Raw genomic sequence first — 27087 nt, forward strand, 5'->3', positions numbered from 1 at the left:
GGGCCGGTCTCCCAGCCATCTGTTTCTCAGCTGCACCTACTAGAGAAGGGCCTTTCCGCTAAGCACCCAGAGCCGGCTCTGAATGGCGCAGACGAGGCGGGCGCCGCCATGGGGAAGGCTGAACAAAAGTCGGCTCTTCCAGCCAACTCCTCTCAGCTTGCATGAAAACCCACGGGAGAGTGCGCAGTAAAACGTGGGGTTTTAAAAATCTAGAGGCAGCGGAAGCGGGCGAACCGTGTGCGCCGTGCCCACCAAAGTGAACAGAATGAACAATAAAACCAAAGGGAGCGCTGGGTAATTGCACTGACCAGGCTTGGCCCCAGGCAAGACTTGAGGAAATGGCCCTCCCTCCTCCCTCCCTTCCTTCCTCCCTTCATTTCTGCCTCTGTGGCTCCCTCTCCCTCTTCCTCTCTACCCCTCCCCTTGCCCTCCCTCCCTCTTTCCTTCATTGCCTCCCCTCTCTTGTCCTCCCTTCCTTTGTCCTCCCTCCGTCCCCCTTCCTTCTTTCACTGCCTCCCTCCTCTCTCTTTCTTTGCCCTCCCTCCCCTCTCCTTCCTTCACTGCCTCCCCCTCCCCTTTCCCTCCCTTCCTTTGCCCTCCTTCCCTCCTCCCTCTTTCCCTCACAGAGTTCTGCCTGCCATGACTGCTGGGAGGGCAGGTTTTCCTGAACTGTTTTCCCCCTTTTCTTTTTGAATCTTTGTTACAATCTTTTTGAATCCCTGCTGTGGAGGGATCCGTAATGAATATGATGGGAGAACAAAAGGCATCAATACAAAGAAATAAATAACGGGATCTTAAACCCGCATCGGGGCCCAGGGCACAAACGCTATTGAATGCCCACGTTTTTCCAGTGATGCCCTGGGACTGTGAATCGCAGCATCCCACGATTTCCAACAACTCCAAATTGTGGACGAGGCACAGGGCCGGGAGAACCAAGAGGCCGTAGCAGCTTGGGAGGAGGGGTGTGGGTGCAGGCGGGGGGGACAAGGGAGGGAGCTGGTCCGCTACCACAGGAGACTGAGGGCGAGCGGGTGGGCGGCTGGCGATGGGGAAGGCCCGTGAGCGGGGGCGGTCCCCGGAGCCTGCTGCCGAGGTTCTGTCAGGCAGGTCCTGTGGACATCAGGGGCCCTGCTCCGTCCAGCAGGAGCAGACAGCACCGGTTACTTCGGCACGGCTGGCAGGGGCACCTCCCTCCCCGGGATGACGGACACGCTCGAGTGCCAACGTGTCTGCTAGAACGGTGACGATGGCACTCATCAGCAGAGCGAAGGCAGAACGCACGCTGGCCGGGGCCCAGACACAGATGGATAAAATTCAAGTGATGCCCCACGAATGCTAAGAACCAGCTGCAGGACAGAGTGGGGGGGCACGGCGGCCTGGGAAGACCCCAGCCACCCCTCTGTGGGGAGCAGGACGCCACCCTCACAGTCCCCCTGACAACAAGGAGGAACAGAAGCGAGCCCAGAAGTTCCGGGGTCACCGGCTCATCATTACACAGATCTGGCTGGAGCAGGGGCCTGTCGTGACACCCCAGGCTCCGAGATCCGTGCTACAAGGGGGTTGGCCATCAGGGATACAAACGCAGTGTCAGTGGGAGTCAGTAGCAGTCACAATTTCTACTGTCAAAAGGCCGGAGGTTCCACAACAGGGAAAACTTGATAGAAAAATCCGCCATCTCAAGGAGAGAATTAACAGGCGAAGGCCCTCTGACCATCATTTTGCCAACAGAAATCAAAGGCCATTTCCTTTAGGTCAAAACAATCTCCGACTTAGTCCGGAAGAGCTCGGGGATCCTTTCGAAGGCGGCTAACACGCATCCAAAAGAACGTGACTTCCAATCATAAGACCCACTTCTCCAGTCGATAAACTCTTATTGGATTTGGTGTCTCTCCAATGTGGGAGAGCCAACAGCGTTTTATTACGCAAAAAATATGGCCCCAGCAGCTAATTAGGGATTCTGTATGTCATAGAACTGTACAGCCCTTGTATTTAATTTAATTTAATCATTACGGATCTGGATGTGAGTTAGCAACAGAACCGGTGACGCCGATACCGCTGGCTCCGAAATGCACAATGGGAGCTGATACTTAAAATCTCCGGTATCAGTTTAAGACTCTTCAGCCTTCCTGGTGAAGGGTCACAATTATTAAATTATATCCAGAAAGAACTCATTAAGGCTCCGAGTCATCACTTTATTAGATAATGATCAACAGCTGCCTGCAAACGGGGCGCTCGGCAAATTAATCCTCCCTGCACTTGGTCCTCCAAGATAAATGGTTCCATATTCACCGGTCGAGACTGAGATTTCTGGGGGAACGAGGCAGTGGGGTTGTCTTGTTCACTGAGAGTTCGACTGGAAAAATGCACCGGAGCTGAATTTTTGCTGAAATCCCATGGTAGTTTTCTGGTGTGATCGACGTAACGCATTTCTTCTTCCTTCCATCATTTACCCTTTGACTGCTCTCCACGCATGAGAGAGAGACAGACCGACAGACAGACAGAGACAGAGAGATAGAGAGACACAAGGAGACAGAGACAGAGACAGACCGTACCTGCCCCGGGAGCGAGCAGCCAGCTGTACAGGTAGCCTGCTGCCAGGGAGTAGTAGAGCACGAGTCCCCGCTGGCCATTCACCATCTCTAAGATCTGGTCAATCGTCACTGGCGAGTACGGGTCGGAGTCCTGGTGGCCGGTCTGACGTTCCACCAGGAGATCGGCAAACGCCCTGGTCCTGCCCCTCTCTGCCACGGCCAGGGCTTCGTCATGATGGCCTGGAGCGGAGGCAGAGAAGGGCTGTGAGGAGGCCCTGGGCCCGGCCAGGACATCCCTCGGCCCCAGCCCAAGGGAAGGAGGCAGGCCCGGGGCCACGCCGGGGATCTAGGGGAGGCCCGACCTGCCCTTTCTCCCCACTTCTGGCCCTCTGAGGTCCCCCTCCCCCAGGGTTCTCTGCTGGAGGTTCAGCACCAGAAGGTGCCGGCCTGCTCTGCTGAATGTGGCTCTAAAGTTTTTCAAACCTGCTGTCACTAGCTAGAAGAGCAGCTCGTTTTGTTTACGTTCATAAATCATTTCCCAAGAGCAGGGGGAAGCCCAGTGCTCTAGGAGAGGAGATTACAGACAAATACATAGACACTAGAGACGACAGTCCCGCTCCAAGAGTGGGCTCGAAGGGACACAGACCCCAGCTCTGGCACGGCCGCGTGGCCCGGCCAGGCCCGCCCAGCTGACCTCAGACGGGGTCTTATCAAGGACCGCCACGGTCTCTGTGCCGGGGGGCAAGACAGCTGGGACAAAGGACAGGCTGAAGCAGGGAGGTCAAGGAGGATGAGGGGAAAGGGGACGCCAGCTCGGGCGTGTCAGAACTGCAGCGGCACGAGCTGGCCCAGGAGCCCCCCGGAAGTCAAACAAGATAGAAAGCAGCCACTAAACGAGCTGGCTTTAAAACAGAAACATGCAAACACAGCCTTGCTCCTGAAAAGGGAGAGATTCCTGTTCTGGGAACCCCCAGGAGGGAGGAGCAAGTGCGGTGGGGTGAAAGGCACATGCACTTAAGGCCAGAAGATGGGGTTCAAATCCTCTGTGGCCAGAGCCACGTGTCCCTTCACCTGTCCTGGCTTCGGTCTGCATCTCTGTGCCCTGAGCCCTGGGACTAGAGGCCCCTGAAGGACCTCCCCCCCAATGCTCTGCGTTCTAGGGTCTCTTAGCTCCACCAGGCCAGGACACCATCCCCGCGCAGAGCTTCCCCGCCTCCCGAGGCTAAAAGTCAGGTTTCTGTGAGTGAGTCCAAAGGAGGGTCTCTCACCGAGGCTGACGAGCACCCGCTGCAGGGCCTGGTAGGAGGACGTCTGCAGGTCAAACAGCGACAGCTTGTAGTCCGTGCTCAGCTGCACCTCGTGGCGGATCGTTTCAAACAGGGCCGAGGCTCTGTAGAGCTGCGGGGACAGAGAGACAGAGGTGAGGCTCCCACCCGGCCTGGGACCCAGCGCTGCCAGGGGCCACTGCCGCCTGGCCCGATGCAGGCAGGCGAGGGGGCGGCAGGTGTCCCAAGGGATTCCCAGGAGGCCTGGGCCAGGCACCGGGAGGGAGCATGCCCAGGCCTTGGGGACGGCCTCCTGGGGAAGCTGACCCTGCAGCCTTGGGGATGGTCTTAGCTATTCTCCCCGGGAAACCGATCCTGGAGCCTGGGGGCCACTTCAGCCAATTTCCCAGCCCTGGAGCCTTGGGGACGGCCTCAGCACCCTGCAGGATGCCGGCCCTGCTCCCCCAATAGGAGCTTCAGGATCCAGGACAAGATCCTGCCCCACAAACTTGGCCAGCACGAGGAAGGGGCTGCCCTTCGTGACTGAACCTTTGGAAGACACCACTTGGGCTCGCTTGGGATCCAGAGCTCTGGTCCCTGGAGGGTAAGAGCATCCCGCACCTCTGGCCTTCCTCAACAGCTCACACCTAGCTTCCGATGGCACAGACGCACCATCCTGAGCATCCACTTTGCACCTGGGCCGTATTTAACCTGGGGCACCCTCAGGAGCCCTGGGCCTGCTCACCACAGCACTGGGGGACCCCAGGCTGCGGCCTTTGCCCCGTCTGGTTCCCGCCCCCCATACCTCCTGTCCCTATCAGTGGGCCCGGCTTGAGGAGTGCCTTCACTGCTCACAATCATGCGACCGTTTGTGGGACTCGTGTGAGGAAGCGCAGGCTTTGCCAGAGGCCTCCTTTGTGGGCCGCCTTTGGGCAGACGGGTAGAAGCCCCCTGCAAACAGCCCCTCGCTTTGCTACGCTCGTCCCCCTCGTGGCCAGCACACCCTCAGCCATGAGAAGAAAGAGACTTCTGCAGCTGGAAGGGAGTGCAGACACCTCGGGGGCCAATGTTAATTCTACAGAGGAGGAAACTGAGGCTCACTGCGCTCAGCCGGCTGTCCCGGCACCCCCCCACGGGACCCGCTCGCCGCCTGCCACATTAAGTGACCTTTCAGAGAGCCGGGCTGGGGGCGGTCCTCGGGCTCCTGCACTGGCCGCCACATCCGAGCTACGTATGGAACGGATGGGGGAATGAGAACGTCTCCGGCTGGGTTCTAGCTCGGTCCAGCTGGGTTCTAGCTCGGACCGGCTGAGACTGCCGGACACCTACGGGGCTTCAGGTGAGGGGAAAAGCAGGAGACTCCTGGCTGCCCTTTCCTGTGGGAGCCTGGTCAAGTCGTTTGCCTCTGGCTTTCTGCATCTGAATAATTAATAATAAGACTAAATCCTAATTTACTAACTGATAATTATCACCAACCTTATAACCTTATAACATTACCTTGGAGCAAGTGCCTTCCAAGGCTAGGGAAAGCCCCATCGCTGCTATTACTACCACCACCGGCCCCATCACTGCTATTACTACTACCACCGGCTCCATCACTGCTATTACTACTACCACCGGCCCCATCACTGCTATTACTACTACCACGGCCCCATCACTGCTATTACTACCACCACCAGCACCCGTGACCTCAGCGGCGTGGGTCCTTGCGGGCTCCATCTTATTCTCAGCGTAACAACGGGGCTGTCCGCGGTGATGGCCTGTGTCCACGCAGGCTCCCCCAGGAGACTCTAAGCTACCTGGGAGCTGGCCAGGTGTCCGTCTCCTGGCCTCGGCCCAGAGCAGCGACTTAAATCAGTTTCTGTGCAGTCTGGGTGCGTCGCTCTCCAAGGAGACACCACGGAACACCAGCCCCACTGGGGAGGCTCAGGGATGACTAAGAACATGCCCTTGTCCCCCCAGGGCTGGCCGGACCCCCAGAGTGAGCCGGCAGTAGACCTGTTTTTGGTGCCCTCGCGGCTGACCTGGCGAAAGCACGGAGACACGCCCTCGGCTGCCACGCGTGCTCTCGGAGCTGCCCGCGGCCCCTCCCAGAGTCGGACGGCCGGGGTGCGCCAGCAGGGGGGCATGAGCTGGGGCTGCCCCGGCTCAGGGGCCGGCCCGTGGCCCCTCTCTGTGTGGTTTTAAAAATGAGCTTGGCGGACGAGCCCAGATTAGCCCCCGTGAGCCCAGAGACCCGAGGCCCGGAGCCCGCTCTGTGATGTGGAGCGCTGACCAATGAGACGAGTCCGCTCGAGGCGGGGGCTGGGACAGAGGCGCTCGGGCAGATCTGTGGCCCACGCTCAGGGAGGCACGTGCTTCTGTCTGCAGCAGGGAGGCTCCCTCTTCGGCCTCTTCATCCCCACTGCCCCGCACGCAGCAGGTGATTAATAAATGCTTGCCTGTTTGGGACATGTAGGGAATGGAGTGGAGCTACTAGGTCAGCTGTCAGCAGGCACCAGCTCCGACTGAAATTTGGAAACTGGGCCCTCCGGCTGCCCCTTGTCCGCCCCCCTCCCCCTGCACAGAAGGGCCTCGCGTCCGTCAGCTTGGAAGGGCCACAGCCTCTGGAGCCAGGAGCGGCCCCTCGCTTCTCCCGAGTCACCGCTCCTGGGAGAGCCCGTCAAGTGGGAAGGCTTGTGGAAAATTCCTGGTTAAAGCCACGTTCCCGGGACAAACTGCGAAGGCCGCCCGCTGCCCACGGCGCAAGAGCCTCCCGGGCTCTGGCTTCAGGGGAGGGTTGGAGAGCCGGTGCTCTCAGCCCAGACCGCGGTGGAGGCAGCCCAGGCACGGAGGCCGGGGAGGTGACACACGGCTTCGTCTCCCACCCCATCCTTCGGCCCCCAATTTAGCCTCCCCCCTATCGCAGGCCTGGCCTCTGTTAACAGTCCCGGAGGCTGATCCTCGGAACGGCGGCGAGTGGGGAGCCTCTCCTTGGCGACCCAGCGAGCTGGCGAGCGCAGCCCTTGTTGGCCGAGCGCTCTGCTGCGGCATGTGCGCCCACGCGGGCTGGCCTTAGGATGTTTGGCTCTGAGTGTGCTTGTGGCATGTTCCATGGATGTGAAAACAGTGACACACAAGCCGGCCTCGGCCCCCCCGCCCCCATTCAGGTTCTAGATGCTAGACCCGTCCCGGGTCAGAGAGCCCCGGACGGTGGAGCTGGGAGAGCAGCGGCCGACCCTGCTTCCCGAGCGGGCTCCTGCCCCAGCAGAGGGTCCTTCCTGCTCCTGTCTGCGCGCACTTGTAGCCGCCACGTACACAGAGGCCTGGAGGGCAGCCCACTTTCATGTCCCCACCCAGCTCCCCTCCCCGTCCCCGCTTCCTGCGCCCAGAGCTGAGGGAGGCGTCAGACCAGATAAGGGGGAAGTCTCAGCCTTGGAATTGCCGACCGCGCCGAAGCCCCCTCTGGCCCTCAGGGCCTTTCTCTACAAAATGAGCTCTGCCGGCCCCTGCCCTTTTGCCTCTGGCACGGGGCTCCTGGGAGGAAAGCCCTCGGTGACCCTTCAAATTTCAGAGAAATGGGAGACGGTCGTTCCTACCGACTGCGCTAAAACGCGCCAAGACCTGAAACCCAGCGGCTTTTTGTTCCTGGGTCGCTTGTCCCGCTCTGAGCCGCGTCTGTGACTAGATGAGGGAAGCCCTGGGACGCTGTGACAGGAGTGAGGCTTTGCGCTCCAGGGCAGGGTGGCCGTGGGTCCGGTCGGGGCAGGGCCAGGGGCCGCTCCTGGGCCCGGGACCGCGGCGCCCTTCCCCGCCACCCCCTCCCCCCGCCGTCCCACTCACCTGGTGCTGGGACTCCTCCAGGTTTCCGCTGGCCCAGAGGGAGAGGCCGAGGCCGTGGCGAATCTTGGCTTCGTCCTCCCTCCGGCCCAGCTGCTCGGCCAGCCTCAGACCTGAAAGCAGAGAACAGACGGGTGAGGGACCGTTCCGCCCCCCCAGGTTTCTGTCGAGTCCTTCTTTGCGGCAGGAGGAGGCTCCGCTCAGGCACGGGCGGCAGTGGCTACACTCCGGGCCAGTGTCCACTCCCCAGGAGGCTCGGCCCAGTGCTGGCTCGGCCCAGTGCAGGCTTGGCCCGGTGTTGGCTCGGCCCAGTGCAGGCTTGGCCCGGTGCTGGCTCGGCCCAGTGCTGGCTCGGCCCGGTGCAGGCTCGGCCCGGTGCTGGCTCGGCCCGGTGCAGGCTGGCCCGGTGAAGCCTTGGCCCGGTGCAGGCTCGGCCCGGTGCAGGCTCGGCCCGGTGCTGGCTCGGTCCGGTGCAGGCTCGGCCCGGTGCTGGCTCGGCCCGGTGCAGGCTGGCCCGGTGAAGCCTTGGCCCGGTGCAGGCTCGGCCCGGTGCAGGCTCGGCCCGGTGCTGGCTCGGCCCGGTGCAGGCTGGCCCGGTGAAGCCTTGGCCCGGTGCAGGCTCGGCCCGGTGCAGGCTCGGCCCGGTGCTGGCTCGGCCCGGTGCAGGCTCGGCCCGGTGCTGGCTCGGCCCGGTGCAGGCTGGCCCGGTGAAGCCTTGGCCCGGTGCAGGCTCGGCCCGGTGCAGGCTCGGCCCGGTGCTGGCTCGGCCCGGTGCAGGCTCGGCCCGGTGCTGGCTCGGCCCGGTGCAGGCCGGCCCCCGAGCCAGCTGGGCCTGATGCTGCCCGCTTTGGTGAATTTCGGTGAAGTTCACTCTGAGCACAGGGGAATTCTGCCACCGCGAGGTCACAAGAAACTAGGGCCGGGGCCACCTTTCGTGCACCTGGGGCTGCCGGGCCCCTCAGTGCCTCCTACTCCTCCCCTGGCTACGGATCACAGCTCGCCCTCCGGCCCAGGCCCAGGAACTCTTCCCATTGCAGGGGAGCTCACAAACCTGCCCCCCACCCAAACCCAGGCCCCGGGGGTCAGCGGGAGCACCGGCCAGGAAACAGAAGGCCCGGAGGCCTGGGGAGGCCTGGGGAAGCCAGGAGGCCTGGGGAGGCCTGGGGAAGCCACAAGGCCTGGGGAGGCCTAGGGAAGCCAGGAGGCCTGGGGAGGGGGGGGGCTAGGGAAGCCAGGAGGCCTGGGGGGGGGCTAGGGAAGCCACGAGGCCTGGGGAGGGGGGGGGCTAGGGAAGCCAGGAGGCCTGGGGGGGCCTAGGGAAGCCAGGAGGCCTGGGGGGGCCTAGGGAAGCCAGGAGGCCTGGGGGGGGCCTGGGGAAGCCAAGAGGCCTGGGGGGGGCCTGGGCAAGCCAGGAGGCCCAAGGTTAGCCCTCGCTTTGGTACCAGGAGTTTACTGGGAAAATTTAACAACTGGCTCTCTGAGAATAGTAACGGCTTCAGAACCCCCATCTGGTTTCATCTGCACTGTTAATGTTCCTTCCATCACGTTCTTATGCCTACACAACCTGCAAAGCGGGGACTGGAGCCCGGATCTGCCGTGTCTGAGGTGGGGAGGCTCATGATGACTATTTGACAGCCGGGGCCCCCGTGGGGCTGGGGAGGGGTTCGGAGTAGATGGAGCCTCCAGCCCCTGCAGCCCCGGCCTCAGTCCCCCCGCCTCGGTCCCCCCCTCGGCCCCTCTCTCACTCCCCAGCCCCCCACCTCAGTCCCCCCCTCAGCCCCTCTCTCACTCCCCAGCCCCCCACCTCAGTCCCCCCCTCGGCCCCTCTCTCACTCCCCAGCCCCCCGCCCCCCGCCCTCCCCACTCCCCCCCGGCCGCCTACCTTCCTGCAGGTACATGACGGCCTGCGAGTAGTTGTGCAGCGCGTGGTGCGTGCGGCCCAGGCTGCTGTAGGAGGCCGTCTTGGCCACCAGGTCGTTCATCTGGGCGGCGATGCTGAGGTGCTGCTCCTGGTAGACCACGGCCCTCTCGAAGGTGCCCAGGGACTCGTAGGTCAGGCCCAGGTTGCCGTAGGCGCGGCCCTGGCCCGTGGCGTTGTGGGTCTCCTCGGCGATCTGCAGGTCCAGCTGGTGGTAGCGCAGGGCCGTGTCGTAGTCGCCCATCTGCTGGTAGACGCCGCCCAGGCCGCAGGCGGCGTCGCTCTCCAGGGCGCGGTCCTTCATGTCCCGGGCCAGGTTCAGCTGGCGCTCCAGGCACGAGATGGCCTGCTCGTAGTTGCCCAGCTGGCTGTGCAGGCTGCCCAGCTCGCCGTAGGCCTGCGCCTTGTTGGAGGCCTCCCCCAGCTCGTGGGCCACCACCAGCCTCTTCTCGAAGCACACGAGCGCCTGCTGCAGGCTCCCCATGGCCCTGCGGGGGCAGAGAGGCCGGCCGTGGGGGGCTGGGGGGGCCCGTCGCCGCCCCTCACCCGCAGCCGAAATGGGTCAGGGCCCCCGTCAGCGCGAGATGCATGGGGACCCCCAACCCCAGGGAGGCAAGGGGCCCCCTCCCACCCACCCAGAGATGCTCAGTGTTCTCCTAGAGCCCACGATAGCCGGGCTGCCAGGGCCCCCAGCCTCTATTTCCACTACACTGTAACGACGCCCCCTCTTCTGAAAAGTCCCTTCACAATTCTCCGAATCCTTTCGCCAGGGTTTCTGTGGGCCCTGAGGGACGCTGAGTCTGAGCCCGGGCCTGGACTTTGGGGCCCCTTTTATCCACCCAGATGGGAGCAGAGCCCGGCTCTGCCGCCTCGTGGCACCTCAGGGAGAAGGGGGACAAAGGCAGCCAGCCCCAGCAGGATCCGGACCAGGGCCTGCCCAGCGGGACTCTCCGAGAGCTGACACCATCTCCCCAGCCTCAGTCTCCTGGCCTGCACACTGGAAGCCCTTCAGCTCCCAGGGGCCCCTTCCCTCGTCCCCCCCGGGGGGCCCTTCCCTCTCTGGGCCTGTTTCCTGGCCTGCACAGTGGAAGCCCCTCAGCCCCCGGGGGCCTTTCCCTCGCCCCCCCGGGGCCCCTTCCCTCGCCCCCCCGGAGGCCCTTCCCTCATACCCCCAGAGGCCCTTCTCTCACCCCCCCCGGAGGCCCTTCCCTCGTTCCCCGGGGTCCCTTCCCTCACCCCTCTGGAGGCCCTTCCCTCATCCCCCCGGGGCCCCTTCCCTCGCCCCCCCCCTTCCCGCCCAGGGCCGCCCCCAGCCCGCCCCGTACCTGTGCCCGTTCCCCAGGCCCCGGTAGGCCTTGGCCTGGTCCTGCATGCGGTTCAGGCTCTGCGCCACCGACAGGTACTGCTCGTAGTACTTGACGGCCTCCTCGAAGTCCCCCAGCGCCTCGTAGCAGTCGCCCAGGTTGCCGTAGGCCCGGCCGCGGTCCAGCACGGCCTCGTTGCCGCTGAGCTGCTGCAGCGTGGCCAGCTGCTGCTCGAAGTAGCCGATGGCCTCCTCCACCACGTTCATGTTCATCTTGGTGATGCCCATGTTGCCGTAGACCTGCGCCTCCACGCCGGGGTCCTTGAGCTTCTGGCCCAGCTCCAGCTGCTCGCGGTAGCACTGGAAGGCCATCGAGTACTTGCCCAGGGCCATGTAGACGGCGGCCAGGTGGCCGTGGGCGCGGCCCTCGCCCGGCAGGTCGCCCAGCTCCTGGCAGACCTCGAGCTCCTGCGTGTGGTAGCCCAGCGCCTTGTCGTGCTTCTGCGCCAGCCGGTAGGCCGTGCCCAGGGCCGCGTAGGCGCCGGCCTCCAGCCGCCGGTCCTGCACGTGGTGCGCCAGGCCCAGCTGCTGCTCGTAGAACTTGATGGCGCCGGCCACGTCCTTCTTGCAGACGAAGATGTCCCCCAGGTTGCCCAGGGCCCGGAACTTGGCCTGGGGGTTGTTGAGGGCCTGGGCCAGGGAGAGCAGGTACTTCTGGCACTCCTCGGCCTTGGCCAGGTTCAGCAGCGCCTTGAAGGCCAGGCCCAGGTTGCAGTAGGCCTTGGCCTGGCTGAGCTTGTCGTGCAGGTCCTTGGCCAGGGCCAGGTCCTGCTCGTAGTACTTGACGGCCTCGGCGTAGTTGCCCAGGCAGTAGTGGGCGTAGCCCAGGTTGTGGCAGACCTTGCCCTCGCCCTCCATGTCCTGCAGCTCGGGCGAGAGCCGCAGGTACTGCGCGTAGTAGGGCGCCGCCTGCGCGTACTCGGCGCGCGAGCAGTGGAAGTTGCCCAGGTTGCTGAGGGCGCGCGCCTCGCTCTGCACGTCCCGCAGCTCCCGGGCGATGTTCAGGTGGTTCTGGTAGTGCTGCAGCGCGCGGTCGTGGGCGCCCAGGGCCTGGTAGGCCACGGCCAGGTTCCCGTGCGTGGAGGCCTGCGAGGCGCGGTCGTTGACCTCCATGGAGATCTGCAGCTCCTGCCGGTGGTACTTGACGGCCTGGTCGTAGAGGCCCAGCGCGTTGTAGGCGTTGCCCATGTTGCCGTAGGCGCGGCCCTGGGCCGCGTAGTCGTTCAGCTCCTGGGCGATGGACAGGTGCGCCTTGTGCAGCTTCAGGGCCGCGTCGTAGTCGCCCTTCATCTGGTGGATGATTCCTGAAAGAGACGGCGCGGGCGGCTCAGCCGGGGGCGCTGGGGGGTCACAGGGGGTGGGGGTGGGGGAGGGGAACAGTGGGGGAGGGGGACATGGGGATGGGAAGTGGGGGAGGGGGACATGGGGATGGGAAGTGGGGGAGGGGGACATGGGGATGGGGACAGAGGGATGGGGAGTGAGGGAGGGGGACATGGGGATGGGAAGTGGGGGAGGGGGACATGGGGATGGGGAGTGGAGGAGGGGGGCAGTGGGGGAGGGGGACATGGGGATGGGGAGTGGGGGAGGGGGACGTGGGGATGGGGAGTGGGGGAGGGGGATGTGGGGATGGGGAGTGGGGGAGGGGAACAGTGGGGGAGGGGGACGTGGGGATGGGGAGTGGAGGATGGGGACATGGGGATGGGGAGGGGGACATGGGGATGGGGAGTGGGGGAGGGGGACATGGGGATGGGGACAGAGGGATGGGGAGTGAGGGAGGGGGACATGGGGGTGGGAAGTGGGGGAGGGGGACATGGGGATGGGGAGTGGGGGAGGGGGACAAGACAGGGGAGCCGGGGATGTGGCTGCTGGGGATGGGACTGCTGAGAGGAGAGCCAGGGATGGGGCCATCAGATTGGGGATGTCAGGAGGGGGACACCGGGAGGAGGGCCTCGGGAGGGCCCCCCTTCTTTGCTTTGGCCATTAAGGGCATTTGTTCCCCAGCCTTTCCCCTGGGGAGAGGGGCAGCTCCCCTCCCAGCTTTGGGCCATTTTCAGGTTCAATGATCACGCAGTCTATGGTCACCGAGACCCGCTTATTCCCAGCACGGGGCCAGGAAGGCCATTCCAGGGAGCGTGCTCCCGCTCTGTCACCGCCAGCAGCGCCCTTGTCGGAAGCACCATCACCAGGCCGCCCTGGCCCCGCCCTCCCAGCCATCCTGCTTCCTGTGCCCATCTCCCACTACCCCCCAGGGCCTGGGCCTCCCATCGCCCCGAGATCTGGGGAGGCCATCGGGCCGCTGAGCCGGGGGCGCCACCAGGAGGAGGGGCCGTGAGGGAGACGGGGGCGGTCCGTACCCTCCCAGCACCCGGCTCCCACCTCCCCGGCTGGAGCGTATCGGATGTGACGTTCTCCCGAGGACGCCCCTCCTTCTCTGCCACCCAGGGGGCTCCCCGAGGGCCAGATGGGGCTCCTTGGCCCCCGGGACTGGGCCGCAGACCTCACCGCGCTCCGAAAGAACAGCCGGGCTCCAACCCTCCCAGAGACTCGGGCCCTGGTGCGGCTCGCCCTGTGCTCCTCGGGCCACGCCTGGGACTGGAGCTTCCCAGAAATGGGTCAGAAACGGGTCAGAAACGGGGCAGAAACGTTGCCGTCTTCACCCAGAGCGAGCACGCAAGAAGAAAAGCTCCCAAGGTTCCGTTTTTAAAGTTTATATTCACCGAAGCCTTTTAATCCTGTTTTTAACCAGTTTCTGAACTTGCTTTTAGACCAAAGAGACCTCTAGCCCTGGGCTTTCCCAGAACTCTGTGGGAACCCCCCGCCATTGGGCCCTGCACTTTCCACATCTGTACAATGGGACAGGCGATAGCCGCCTTTCTCCCAGGGTGGGGGATGCAGATCAGGTGACAGATGGGACAGGACTTTGCAAATATGAGAAGGGGAGAGGGAGAGGAGGGGGAGAAAATGGCGGGACGGCCTTCTGTCTCACAGCATTAAAAACCTGGGTTTGCTGATGGACCGCTATTTCCGGAAGGACGACCACTCAGCGCGCTTTGGCTTGTGAAAGGAACTGCTGCTGGCTAGAGCCAAATGGTCTCAACTTCAGCCAGTTCCCTCCGTCAGCTCTTCTCCTCCTCCTTCTCTTCCTCTTCCTCCTCCTCTTCCTTTTCCTCCTCCCCCTCTTCCCACTTTTCTCCCTTTTCTTCCTTTTCCTCCTCTCCTTCCTCCTTCTTCCTCATCTTTCTCATCCTCCTTTTTCTCTCCCCTCCTCTTTTTCTCTCTCTCCTCCCCTTTTCTTCCTTTTCCTCCTCCCCTTTCTCCTTCCTCATCCTCCTTTTTCTTCTCCTCCTCTTCTTCCTCCCTCTCATCCTCCTTCTTCTCCTCCTTTTCTTCTTCCTCTTCCTCTTCTTTTTCTTTCTCCCCTTCCTCCTCCTTCCTCATCTTTCCCATTCTCCTTTTTCTCCTCCTCCTCCTTTTACTCCTTTCCTGCCCTCCCTGTTTGTAAGAAACAACAAAGAATCATGGGAAGTCTCCTAAAACAAAGATTTCTCCACATGACCAAGAGGAGGTTAGGCGTGACTGGCACAAGGAGATGCCCCCCTGCGTCTCTGCTGCCCCAGACGCTGGCAACCAGGCAGGTTCTGGATGGAACCTCACCTGCCCTTGCCAGGTGGCAACCTTCCCTCTTGTGGAAGCCACCTTAAAAAGACCTCTCCCCCCACAGAGTCCCCGATCCTTCAGAGACAGCAGCGTGATCCCCAGGGCTGGTGGTCAGAAGATGAAGAAGAAAAGGAAGAGGAGAAGCAGGAGAGGAAGGAGGAGGAGAAGGAGGAGGAGGAGGAGGAGGAGGAGGAGAACAAGAACAAGAAGGAGAGCAACAAACAGCAAGAATAAGAAGGAGAGCAAGAAGAGAGATACAAAGGCCTGCTGCTGGGGGGGAGACACACTACAAGAGCCCGGTCTGGGGTGATTACGTATCCGAGTCGGGCCCAGGTGACGCTGGCGGTAAGTGAGCGGATCAATGACAGCCCCGCCATTTAGGAGCGACGGCATCAGTGGCGGAGCCGACAAAGCACAGGAGGGCACCGGGCGGCGAGGTTAATGAGGGGGTGAGAGCGAGCCGTCTGGAGCCCGGAGCCATTGTCCTTCCAGGGCATCCCCGCTGAGCTGCTTCTCACCTGGAGTCTGACACCGGCAGGAGCGGACAATGAGCCCAGGCCCTGGTCTTTGTGAAAAGGCTTCCAAGGCAAACGGGCTCCCAGCGCCGGCCCAGTGGGACGCCGGCCTCAATGAGCCCCCGTCGGGAAATGAGCAAAGTCGGCTTCGGGGACCAGATACTCTAGGACGGAGAATGAGCCGCCAACCACAGCTCCGAGCCCTTCCTACCTAAGCAGAGCCCCCGACATTTTCCACCTTCCCTGTGGTCTCGGCCTTGGTTCCAGGACTAATCCCCTGCTTTCGGTCATGGAACGCCCACCCCCCGCCCTGTATTCCCACCTATTGACATGGAAATGCTCTTCATTCTTTGCCTCCCAGCTCCTGCCATTTCTGGAGGTAAGGTCCCCGGAGGCGGCCCCTCCTTCCGCCCATTGCCCACCCCACGGCCCCCCACCTTGCGGAGCACTCGGTATTTCCCATGTGCTTCTAATACATTATCTTGTAGCGGGGCTGTCTGCGTGCATGCCTTATCTCCTTACTCTACTGTGCTTCAAGACAGAAGAACTGTGTCTGATTTAATCTTTTTTCCCCCCTTCAGTGACAAGCAGGGCTCTGAACATCAGTAGGACTTAATAAACGTTTGTTGATTGACAGAATGAACGTGCTCCTCGGGCCTGATATCACAACCCACCACAATCCAGCTCACCGAAACCCCGTCTTCGATAATCAATCCGACCTTTGTAGCCAAATCGGGGGATCTCCTCCTTCCCCTTCCCCCCAAGCACATCTGCAGCCTGAAGGCTCCGAGGTGTCCCGGGCCATCAGGAACGATTTAGCCCGTCCTTGTTTACATCTGGGCCTCTGGCACTTCGGTCTATAGGCCCAATTTCCCTTCCTTTCCTTTTCAATTTTGAGGAAGACGCTGAAATAAGTCTTGCTATCTCCCCACTTGTCTACAAAGCCTCCATTAGCCCTGTTTGTCAAACTGCGAGGACATCGGATACGGTCCCTAGAGAAGCAGGGAGGCCCTCACTGTTAAGTCCCCCTTGACCCCCCCCGGAGGCCAGCGCCCCGATGTCCATCCCAGAGGTCCGTGCCAAATGAATGGAGGTGTGGAACGGGGCCCTCCCCCCGCGGGAGCTCAGGAGCACGACCCCGCTTTCCGAGGGCTCTCTCCTGATTCCCCTGTTCAGTTGCAAATTCTAGAGTGACCGTGGGCTCTTTAGCGGGCCTGATGGCAGAACTCTTCAGATTGCCCAAAGCCGGGCAGGAAATCCTAAGGCTGCAGGCAAGATTAATTGTGCTACTGAGAAGGGGAGTAATAATTACAAATATGAAAATGAAAGAGTAAAGAGAGGGGAGCTCCGGTGATGGATGGCACGGCACTAGGCGCTGCCATCCCTAATGGTTCTGGCCAAGACCATTGTGCTCGAAATTGGTGGGGAGCCCAGGCCGGGATGAAAAATGTGGAGGAGCAGTCCGCCCGAGCTCCTTCATCAGTCACTGCTGGGAGAAGCCCAGTGGGTTCGGTCTGGGCTCGCGTCCCCAGCAGGAGAGAGAGGGAAGTGGAGAACCAAGGACAAAACGCCCGTCGGGGCGACAGGCTGGAGCTTGGAAACGGAGTCACAGGAGGAGACAAAGAAAGCAGGGAGTGGCCATAACCAACGCAGGAAGGAGACCCCGGTTTCACTCCTGTCAGGCTTTGGGAGATCTGGACGGTCCCCTTCGTCCCCAGCGTTCTGCAGCTCGGTGTCCCGTATTCCCCGGGTGACCAGGGCAAGATACGGTGTAGCAGCACGGACACGATGCCAGATTTGGGACTGAGGGACATGCAGGTCCAACCCCATCTCTGCGACTTACTGGGTACGCGTATGACCTGGGCAAGACAGTGACCTTTAGGGACCTGGTCTCTCCCCTGTAAGCTGTGCCCAATCCTACACTACCTTCCTACTAGAATTGCCCTCCACTAGAAGGGGCTGCCAGAGGAAGCATCTTCCTTCTCAGAGATGCCATAGAGAGCACAGCTTCTGACCTTGTGACTCTGTGCCCGGCACCCACTGGTCCTAGAGGAAAGTCACTGACCATCCAGCTTCGACCCCTGTCGGGGCAGGAAGAGATTTAGTTCAACTTTTAGCTAGGAAATGAAAGTACCAGAGTTTGGAGTTTGGGAGCAACCTTTGAACTTACGCCTTACAACACATAACCGAGGAGTAACGAGCTTCTCTAACCAATGTGGCAGAAATACACGGAGATGACCCGGATGTCAACTACCTGCCTAAAATGTGAAGGGGTTAGAGTGGGCGCTGACGGGCAAAGGAAAGGTAAGCAGAATTCCCAGCTCATCTGGCCAGAGCGGATCTCCGAGCTGCTGGCCCAGTGACTCATTTCTGGATTCCTGAAATCACACGCTCTTCTTTCTGCCGCAAAAGCAGGAACTTCTTGCTTTAATAAAACGTGAACCGTAGCCCCCGACTCCTTCAGTCTCCTTTAATTCCTAGGATTAGAGGGTCAGCTTAGAGAGTCGATTCAAGAAGCAATTAATAGGCCTCCATGTGGAGCTGTCTTTGAGCCGAGCACTTCAGAGGAAAGACCAAAAAGAAGGAGAAAGAGAGGAAGGGTTCTAATCCTGCCCTCCTGCCCGTCAGGACGGCAGATAATGTCATCATCCTCCACCACCGGTGCCCAGCTCTGCCAGGCCTGGCATGGGCCGGGGAGCCCGCGTCCTCCACGCCAGATGGCTTTACTTCCAATTAATGTCTTTATTCAGAGGCAGTGCGGGAGACGCTGAGACAGGTGAAAAACGGATCTGTGACCTCCCTGGGCGGCGGGTTCTGCTCCCTAATACTATCAAAGGCCTGTCTGAGGGAGGGTCTTAGCTGCCACAAAATCCCCGCGGAGGCACCTGGGAATGCTCTCTCTGTGGCAAAGTCCCGCTCTCTTCAGCGTAACCCAAGATCTGGGGCACTTTCACATTGTGAAGCCCTTCAAGGAAATCATCAAAGTTAATTATCCAATTAATATCAAGGCTGGATATACAGTAATCTGTCAAAAGACAAAGGCTTTAGAACTTCTATGCCGATCAGTTTCTTATCTTTTAAATGGAAATGAGGGAATTAGTCACCCTTCCCATTCACTCTTTGTGAATATTAATTTGTCTTTTTCCGCTCGAGTGCCTCCCTAACTGGATGGTTGTAATTAGCCAGGTTGAAGGGGTCCCAACTGCGCGTCCCACCCCGGAGGGGCCGTTGCTGCGGAATTCGGACCACTGGGGATTGGGGTAAATGCGGAACCCCAGTGGGGGGAAGGAACCTGGCAGCCAGCTCTTGGAGAAGCGTCTGTCTGCAGAAAGGACGTTCTCGAGCATGGGTCCAACCATGTCACTCTCCTGCTCTCCAGGGCCTTTTACCGTGTGGTTCTGACCATCTTTCTACCCGCATTCTGCTGGATTCTCCCTCGCGTGCTCCACACTGTAGGGGACCTGGCTGGTTTGCTGCTCTCATACAAGAAAGGGAAGTCCTTGCCTCCTTGCCTTGGAATAGCAAGACCTCATGCCCTGGAAGTGGCAGGGAAGGGGCCAATCAAGGCACCGGGATTAGCTGTCTTCCCCTCCCCGTGAATGAAATCCCAAAAGAGACAGACACAACCCAGCAGCAAGGCCTGAAACAAAGTCCTCCCTGGATGAACTGGGAAGTCCTCCGTCCAATAAAAAAGATGCAACGAGCCACCGAACGACAAAGGGATGTCGTGGCTCCGGCAGATCTGGAAAAGTGGGACGCATGGATGCTGCCCCTGACACGCAGAAGGCCGGGCCCTTCAGCCAAGAAGGGACCCAGCTCTGGAGGAAGAACCCAGTCCTCGGGAGGGAACCGTTTCTCCCCACTGGGTGCAGGGGAACTGTCCTAGGGGTACAGGGAAAGGGGAGTGCTCCCAATGACTCTCCAAGGGGTGCAGGGAAAGGGGGTGCTCCCAATGACCATCCTAGGGTTCAGGGAAGGGGGGTATTCCCAATGATCATTTTTTTTTTACAGCAGGGCTATTTTCGCAGAAAGAGACACTGCCTGCAGTAAGAAGGGGGAGGGACAGGGAATTGGCACTAATTAAGCACTAAATAAATATCATTTCATTTGGAGAGCGCCCAGTGAGCTGAGTAGGATACAGTTCTTTTTTTTAAATAACTTTTTATTAACAGAACCCATGCCAGGGTAATTTTTTACAGCATTATCCCTTGCACTCATTTCTGTTCCGATTTTTCCCCTCCCTCCCTCCACCCCCTCCCCTAGATGGCAAGCAGTCCTATATATGTTGGATATGTTGCAGTATATCCTAGATACAATATATTTGTGCAGAACCAAACAGTTCTCTTGTTGCACAGGGAGAATTGGATTCAGAAGGTAGAAATAACCCAGGAAGAAAAACAAAAATGCAAGCAGTTTATAATCATTTCCCAGTGTTCTTTCTTTGGGTGTAGCTACTTCTGTCCATAAGATACAGTTCTAAGGAGCCGGAGAAACTACAAGTGGAGAAACCAGCCCTGGCCAAGGGCCTCAAAGACCATCATTGGGCAGAGCCACCTGAGGCCTCCAAGAGCAGGGGAAGGATAGGTAGCTGCCCAGCTGGAATGCCCCAGTTGCCCTGGCCCCCTTCCTGCCAGCTTTGTGGCTCTCTGTGGGTGCCCACCAGGCACTGCTCACTCCTGTGGGAGAGGGACACAGGAGGGGAAGGGTCGTACCAACTGTGGCTATCCCATTTTATAGATGGAAAAACCAAACGATAATATAGGTAAGCAACTGATCAAAGCTTCTTGCCTGTTCCTGCCCTAACCACCAGACCTATTCCCCCATCTTGTCTGAATGCCAAATGCACCCTTGCCACTCTCTGTGGAGAACTCACACATAGCATGCTCACAAGATGATCAGAAAAAGTGATACAAGGACGCTCCCAAGGTCTCTGTAACTTTAGAATTGATTGTGGGACACGAGACCCTGGCCTGGGACCGCCCAGCATGGCGGGCCCTCATCAGAGAAGGGGCTGTGCTCTGTGAGCAAAGAAGAACTGAATTAGCTCAGAAGCAACATGAGATGCACAGAGTCAGAGAATCCTCCCTAAACATGCGCAGGAACGTTTATGTCTGACCACGGCACGGATTCCGAGCTCCACGGTCAGACACTGTAACTCAAGTGCATCACTGCTCCTGCCATTTTGGGCCACTTGGAGAACAAAGAACAGCAACCAACCCACCATTTCTACCCTTTAATGCCCTTTAATGCAAGAGTGTTATCACCTGGTAACCTTAGAGACCATCTGGTCAAACGGCCGGAGTTTAGAGACGAGCAGACTGGGAAGTGAAATGGCTCGTTCCCCGAAGGCTGCAGGAGACCCAGAGGAGTTTCTTCCTAATGCTCACTGAGGAACTGATTAGGAAGAAGAACTCCGATCCCTGCCCTCGTTTCCTCTCCCCCACCCCACAGACGTCCTCACGCTGCTTGCCTGATGCCATACAGCACACTACGACCTTGGTGCTTTCTGTTCTGTGCTACCATCAGTGATGCGGAATTTTTCACAAAATTAAGCCTGGTTGAGAAAGATCATCTCAGATCATCAGGAAAACAATGAGCTGGAATATTGATAAACCCACACATCTGAAATTTGCTCACACTTAAGTCATTTCTTCACCCATTTATCACCGGCAACAGAAAATCTTGCCCCGAAGACTGCGGGCAGCGTGGCTCGGTGGAGAGCTCCGGGCGGGCCCTCGACAGCCTGGTTCTGCCGCTGGATCCTTCTCTGCCTCTTGGGCCGGTGACGTTCTCACCCTCTCTCTCTCACCTTCTCCCGCTGTGAAATGAGGTTAGCCTTGATGTTCTGAAGGTCTCTTCTAGCTCTGACCTCTAGGATGCTGCTGGAGGTTATTGCAGACTTCCGGGCTGTACAAGGTGGAAATCTGGGGGATGGGTTTTGTTTTTTCTTAAAAGGCACATGTGGCAATCACCCTTAAGCAGAGCTCACTGCAACAGGCCAGTGGTTTCATGAGAGAACTGGCCACTCCAGACAGTGCTTTGGGGTTCTCAGGAAATGGCAATTAGGGACACCGGGGCATCCCCTTCCTAAAAGGCACGGGACCCTGCTGGGGAAAAAGGGAACAAGCCCTCCAGCAAAGTGTGGGCGCGGGCAGTGGAGAAAAAGGAGTCGGGCTCCGTGGTTTTGAAAAATGCTCATCAATCCGGCGCATCAATAAGAAGTGACTAAGTACAAGGGCCAGATCAGACAGGTTCCTGTGCTAATTAAGGGCCTGCTCTGAAGCAGGTCCATTAACTGCAACGTGCCAATGATTACCAATGCAGGACAAGCCTCTCTCTCATTAATTTTTCAGCGTTACATTAGAAACGCCAAACAGGAGCCCCCTCGGCACCGACATCCACAGAAAATTCCATTTTTCTTAAAACAGAAAGCCAAGCCGGCGACGTGATCCAAAGAACAAACGTTACATCGGGAATGAGTCTGCGGCCAGTCACTCATGGAGAGAAAAGCCTCCTGGCCAAAGTCACGGGCTCAGCTGGAGGCAGAGGGCGCGGTCACACATGGCGAGCCCCATCAGAAGGCACCGGGACCTGAGGGCCGTCTCCGCCAAGCCTTTTCCACATGATGAAAAAGAGGCGTCAAGGGTTGGGGAGGGTCAGACAACCTCAACCGTAGCTCCCCAAAGAGCTGAGCCTGGCCCTCCGCTCTCCACTGCCCAAATGAGAAGCTAAGAACTCTGAAAAGCATCTCTATTATAGCCTCGTTATTTTGGGGATCCCAGACAGCCCCAGTGTGATAAAGGTGCATTATGGGGGTTGCACTCTGTTCTAGATAAAGTATGCTTAGTGAATGTCCACCAAGGCTGTCCCTGTCCAATGGATCTCCTCAGCAGCTTACCTATTGTGATAGCTTCCCTCTCTCCTTCTCTCCCTCCCTCCTTCCCTCCCTCTCTCTCTCCCTTCTTTCCTTCCTTCTTTCCTTTCTCCCTCCCTTCCTTCCTTCCCTCCTTCCTCCCTCCCTTCCTTTCTTCCTCTCTCCCTCCCTCCCTTCTTTCCTTCTTTCCTTCCCCTCCCTCCCTTCCTTCCCTCCTTCCTTCCTCTCTCCCTCCCTTCTTTCCTTCCTTCCTTCCCCTCCCTTCCTTCCTTCCTCTTTTCTCCTTCCTTCCTCCCTCCCTTCCTTCCTCCCTCCCTTCTTTCCTTCCTTCCTTCCCCTCCCTCCCTTCCTTCCCCTTCCTTCCCTCCTTCCTTCCTTCCTTTCCAGTTTATTGCTTCCCTTCTAATCTTCTAATCAAATATATATGTCAGTTAATAAAAGCTGCATTTTCAAGATTACTATAAGTGGCGGGGATCCTATTTGTACTTTTCCTTTCAAATGGATGACTCTCCAACATAACCAGAATTTTACTTGAAGCCTCCGGGGAGCAGAGAGCCGTGAGCAGAAGAGCTAGACCGGCCAGTTACGTGATATGTGCCCTGCAAGATGGGCAATGCCCCCAAGCCCCACTTTCTGGCACAGCCGGGCGAACCCCTGGCCAGCCAACCAGCCTCCTGCCACCCAGGGTTGTGAGGAGGGAGCAAATGAGATAATAAATGGAAAGTGCCATGTAAACCAAAAAGTGCAATTACAGAAGTAATAGCTATTGTTGGCATTTGGTCCCAGAATGATTCCAAACCCAATTTAAAAGTGAACGAATAGACTGCTTTCTCAGTAACCCTGTCGGTCCTGGCAGAGACGGGCCGCATCGGGGACAAGTTTTTGTCTGTCCGTTTTTGCTACCGAGGCCTAGTGCCCAAAAATGAACCAAAAGGAAACAAACCATTCTATGACCGGCTCCCAACCTCTGTTAGAAATGTTATCGATAGAACGGCAGAAAGTGACCCACACCTAACACCCTCCACCAAGATAAGGTCGAAATGGGCTCGTGATTTAGACATAAGGAGTGATATTATAAGCAAATTAGAAGAACAAGGGATAGTTTATCTCTCAGATCTGTGAAGAAGGAAGGAATTTATGGCCAAAGAAGAACGAGATTACATAATGAAATGCAAAATGGATAATTTTAATCGTGTTAAACTAAAAAGGTTTTGTATAAACAAAAGCAATGCAGACAACATTAGAAGGAAAGCAGAAAACTGGGGAAAAAATCTTTACATCCAAGGGTTCTGATAAAAACCCCATTTCTAAAATATATAGAATGGACTTGAATTTATAAGAAATCAAGCCATTCTCCAATTGATAAATGGTCAAAAGATATGAACAGACAATTTTCAGATGAATAAATTAAAACCATTTCTAATTAAATGAAAAAATGTTCTGAATCACTATTGATCACAGAAATGCAAATTAAGACAACTCTGAGATACTACCACACACCTGTCAGATTGGCTAAGGTGACAGGAAAAGATAATAACGAATGATGGAGGGGTTGTGAGAAAACTGGGACACTGATACGTTGTTGGGGGAGTTGTGAATGGATCCAACCATTCTAGAGAGCAATCTGGAACTATGCCCAAAGAGCTATCAAACTGCACACACCCTTTGACGCAGCAGTGCCATTCCTGGGCTAAAGAGATCATAAAAAAGGACCCTCATGTGCAAAAATGTTTTTGGGGTTTGTTCTGAATCCCCAGCTCTGCAGTAGCTGCTTAATAAGGGGCAGCAGGTGGCCCAGCCTTGGGGCTGGAGCCAGGAAAACCCGAGTTTAAATTTCACCTCAGACCCCTGTTAGCTAGCTGTGTGATCCTGGGCAAGTCACTTCACCCTGGGTGCCTCAGTTTCTCTTCTGTCAAGTGAAATGGAGCAGGCAATGGCAGACCGCGCCACATCTTTGCCACAAAATCTCCCAAAAGGGTTGAAAAGTTGGACATGATGGGAAAATACCTGAACAACAGCAGCTGATTCACCAGTGCTCCACCTTTTCTTCCTGGCTCTCCTGCCTTAAACTGGGCAATGGGATGGGGCTGGATGAATCAATCAAGCTTGGGAAGATCAGGCATTGAGAGTGGGAGGGAACGCTCAAGCCAGTCCTTACCCTGTTTTACTAATAAGAAAACAGACACCCGGTGTTCCATCCCAGCATATTTGCGGAGGAAACAGGAAGAGTTTGGATGTGACTTGGAGGGCTGCGGGGACCGCTGGAGACCCCTGGAGTGGAGGAGCCCACGATCCAAGTGGTGTCCTTGGAGAACGGCACGGCAGGTGTGCACAAGCTGGGTCAGGCAAATGTAGAGGAAGTTTAGGGAACCAAGTGTTAGTCCAAGAGATTTTCAGAAGCTGAAGTAACAAGATTCAGGCCAAATCCCGAGTACCAGGAGAAACGATTCCCTCCACCTCACTCAGAAAGCTGGCCGGGTTTGCCGTTCAGTCTCTGTGTTCCTCTCTTCGTGACCCCACGTGGGATGTTCTTGGCCGAGATACTGGAGAGGTTGGCCATTTCCATCTCCAACTCCTTTTACAAATGAGGACACTGAGTCACACAGGATGAGGGGACTTGTCCAGGATCACGCAGAGAGTGTCTGAGCGCTCTATCTACCGCTGCTCATTCAAGCTCCCTGGGTCCATTAACCGCCATGGCCGTACTCCAGATCCAAAATTCTGACTTCAGAAACCTAGCCCTTAGAAGAACTGAAGGAAGCCATCCATTCAAGGAGAATCCTCGGCGTCCCCCCCAAAGAAGCCCTGGCAGATGGCCCTTCAAAAGCAAAACACCCCCGTCTTTTGGCAAGTCCTTCTACAAAGTGACCAGCCCTAGCTGGAGCGGCCCGATGGCCTCATGTATAGATTTTGTGTCAGGAGATCTTCGCCCTCAGGTGGGCATGGATGTGCCAGCCACGCTGACTCTGCAGAGGGCACTAGGGGCGCCGCTGCCCGCACAAGGTGTGCCCAGCAGGACACGCTGGACACCTCAGGGAATGGAGAGTAGGCATGACCCCAACATGGCTCCAAATCCATTCAGAGACTTGTTTTTACTAACATTCAATAATGAGCCCTAGAGGAGCCTGATTAGTCTTCAGGGAGATGGCCCGAGCCGTGTTCCAATTGGCTTCCCGGTCGCCACAAACATTCAAACAGTGAGGGGATGTTTGCCCATTTGCCCGGGCCATGCTCTGAGCCACTAAGAGCGGGTGGTGGGAAATCCGGCCTCCCCCCACCGGCCCAGGTTTGCTGTCCATCCTCACGCTGAACAAGTGGGGATACGATTTTAGACACAACTTTGGGGCTTGCGTCAGTGCTTGGCGTTCAGGACAACATGCTGCAAAGCATTCTGGACGTGGACGGCAAGGAGCCGTGCAGCCACAGGAACGTCCAGGCTCCAGCCAGCCTTCCTTCCTCCGCCACAAAAAGCAGGGGATCCCGAAGGCCCCTCCCTAATACCCATCCCCACCTGCGGCTTTGGGGCCCGTGTGATTACAAACACATGCTCAAAGCAGGGAAAGGGTGAACGCCACAACGAGGTGCTTCTGGGTCTTCTATCCCTGTCATCCACTTGGTAACAGGATTTTTCCTGTTGAGGGTAATGGTAACTAGTCAAGGTTCCAGTTAACTAGAGCTCGGCGAGTCAGAGGCCCCAGCTGGGGTAAAAACTCAAAATAACCCGGTGATAACAGGACGTCATGATGTTCAAACGCCAGGAAAGGACCTGCTGTCCGGCTGCCTGGCGTGGGGAGGGCTGAGGTGGTCCCGGGACATTTAACATTGAACATGGGATGGCCGGCAAAGCGACCACGAGTTCAGGAAAAGCCTTTTGTTCTCAGCAGCCGCTCGGCCCCACACGGCAGGTCAGGGATGCCTGTCCCCTGGTGGACACTTAGAATGAGCTGAAAAAGACTTCACGAAGAAGCGCAAGAAGCCGAGGAAGGGGGTCGACCCTCCAAAGCTGAACAGGGTTGTCCCCTAGGTGCTCTCACCAGTGTCAAGTACAAGTTCAAATGGGGGGATTCTTGGTCAGCGCTTTCACTGACAAAGAGAAAAGGCCGTGGGAAGCAGGGGAGCTCTTTGAGCTCCCAAACTCAACAGGTCTGGAACAGAACTTATCTTTCCCTCCGGTCTAGATCTGGCCATGTCACTCTCCTGCTCAATAAACTCCAGTGGCTCCCTGTTACTTCCAGAAGCTAAAAATAATTCCTGTTTGGCTTTTGCAGCTTTTTAAAGCCTGACCCCTTCCTGCCCTTCCGATACATTTTATGTCCAACAACAGCCTCCATCCTGATAATAATAATAATGATGATCATGATCACGATGGTAGTCAGTATTTCCACAGCACCTTAAGATTCACAAAGAGAGATCTCTCCGGATCTTCAGCACAGCCCTGCAAGGCCATTTTACAGATGGGTAAGAGCTGGCCTGCCCAATCACAGAACAAAGCAATGCCTGCAGCAGGGCTTGAATTCGGGTCTCCCGCCGTCTCCCCCACTCGGCCAGGCTGGTTTTCTTGCACAAGATCTCCCAGTTCTCTGTCTTCCCTGGCTGGTCCCATTCCCAGAATTCCTGGTCCCGCCTCCTACTCTCCACCTTCTAGCTTTTTTGGCCTCTTTCAAGTCTCAGCTAAAACTTCCCATTGTGGAACAAGCCTTTCTCAGTCTCTTCAAGTCACATCTTCCCTGAGACTCTCTCGTTTTCGAGAGCCCGTCTTTTTCTGCATTTTGCCCTGCTTCCCTGCAGAGAGCTTGTTTGCTTATTTACTCTCCTCCCTTGGCAAGTGCCCTCCTTGAGGGCAGAGGCTGCTTTTGCCTTGTGTAGCCCTGGCCCTTGGCACACATTAATAAATGCTCTTCAATGCCCTTCCTTCCTTCCTTTCCTCCCTCCTTCCCTCCCCCTCTCTTCTTTCTTTCTTTCTTTCCTCCCTCCTACCTCATCCTTCCTTCCTTCCTTCCTCCCTCCCTCCCTCCATTCCTCCTTCCTTCCTCCCTCCTTCCCTCCCTCCTCCTCTTCCTTCCTTGCTTGCTTCCTTCTTTCCTCCCTCCCTCCCTCCCTCCTTCCTTCCTTCTTCCTTCCTTCCTTCCTTCCTTCCTTCCTTCC

General features: G+C 58.0%; 1 protein-coding gene across 1 annotated transcript in view; it reads right to left on the reverse strand.

The window, feature by feature from the left end:
* Positions 1-27087, reverse strand: part of TTC28 (tetratricopeptide repeat domain 28) — a 224000-nt gene that overhangs the window by 84752 nt on the left and 112161 nt on the right. The window contains exons 5-9 of the mRNA XM_051973038.1: positions 10859-12200; positions 9498-10021; positions 7619-7728; positions 3800-3929; positions 2553-2771 (exon numbers count right to left, since the gene is read on the reverse strand). Of these exons, the coding sequence (XP_051828998.1) occupies positions 2553-2771; positions 3800-3929; positions 7619-7728; positions 9498-10021; positions 10859-12200 (2325 nt within the window). The remainder of the gene's footprint in view (positions 1-2552; positions 2772-3799; positions 3930-7618; positions 7729-9497; positions 10022-10858; positions 12201-27087) is intronic.

The sequence above is a fragment of the Antechinus flavipes genome, chromosome 1, assembly GCF_016432865.1.
Source record: "Antechinus flavipes isolate AdamAnt ecotype Samford, QLD, Australia chromosome 1, AdamAnt_v2, whole genome shotgun sequence".
Lineage (NCBI taxonomy): Eukaryota > Metazoa > Chordata > Mammalia > Dasyuromorphia > Dasyuridae > Antechinus > Antechinus flavipes.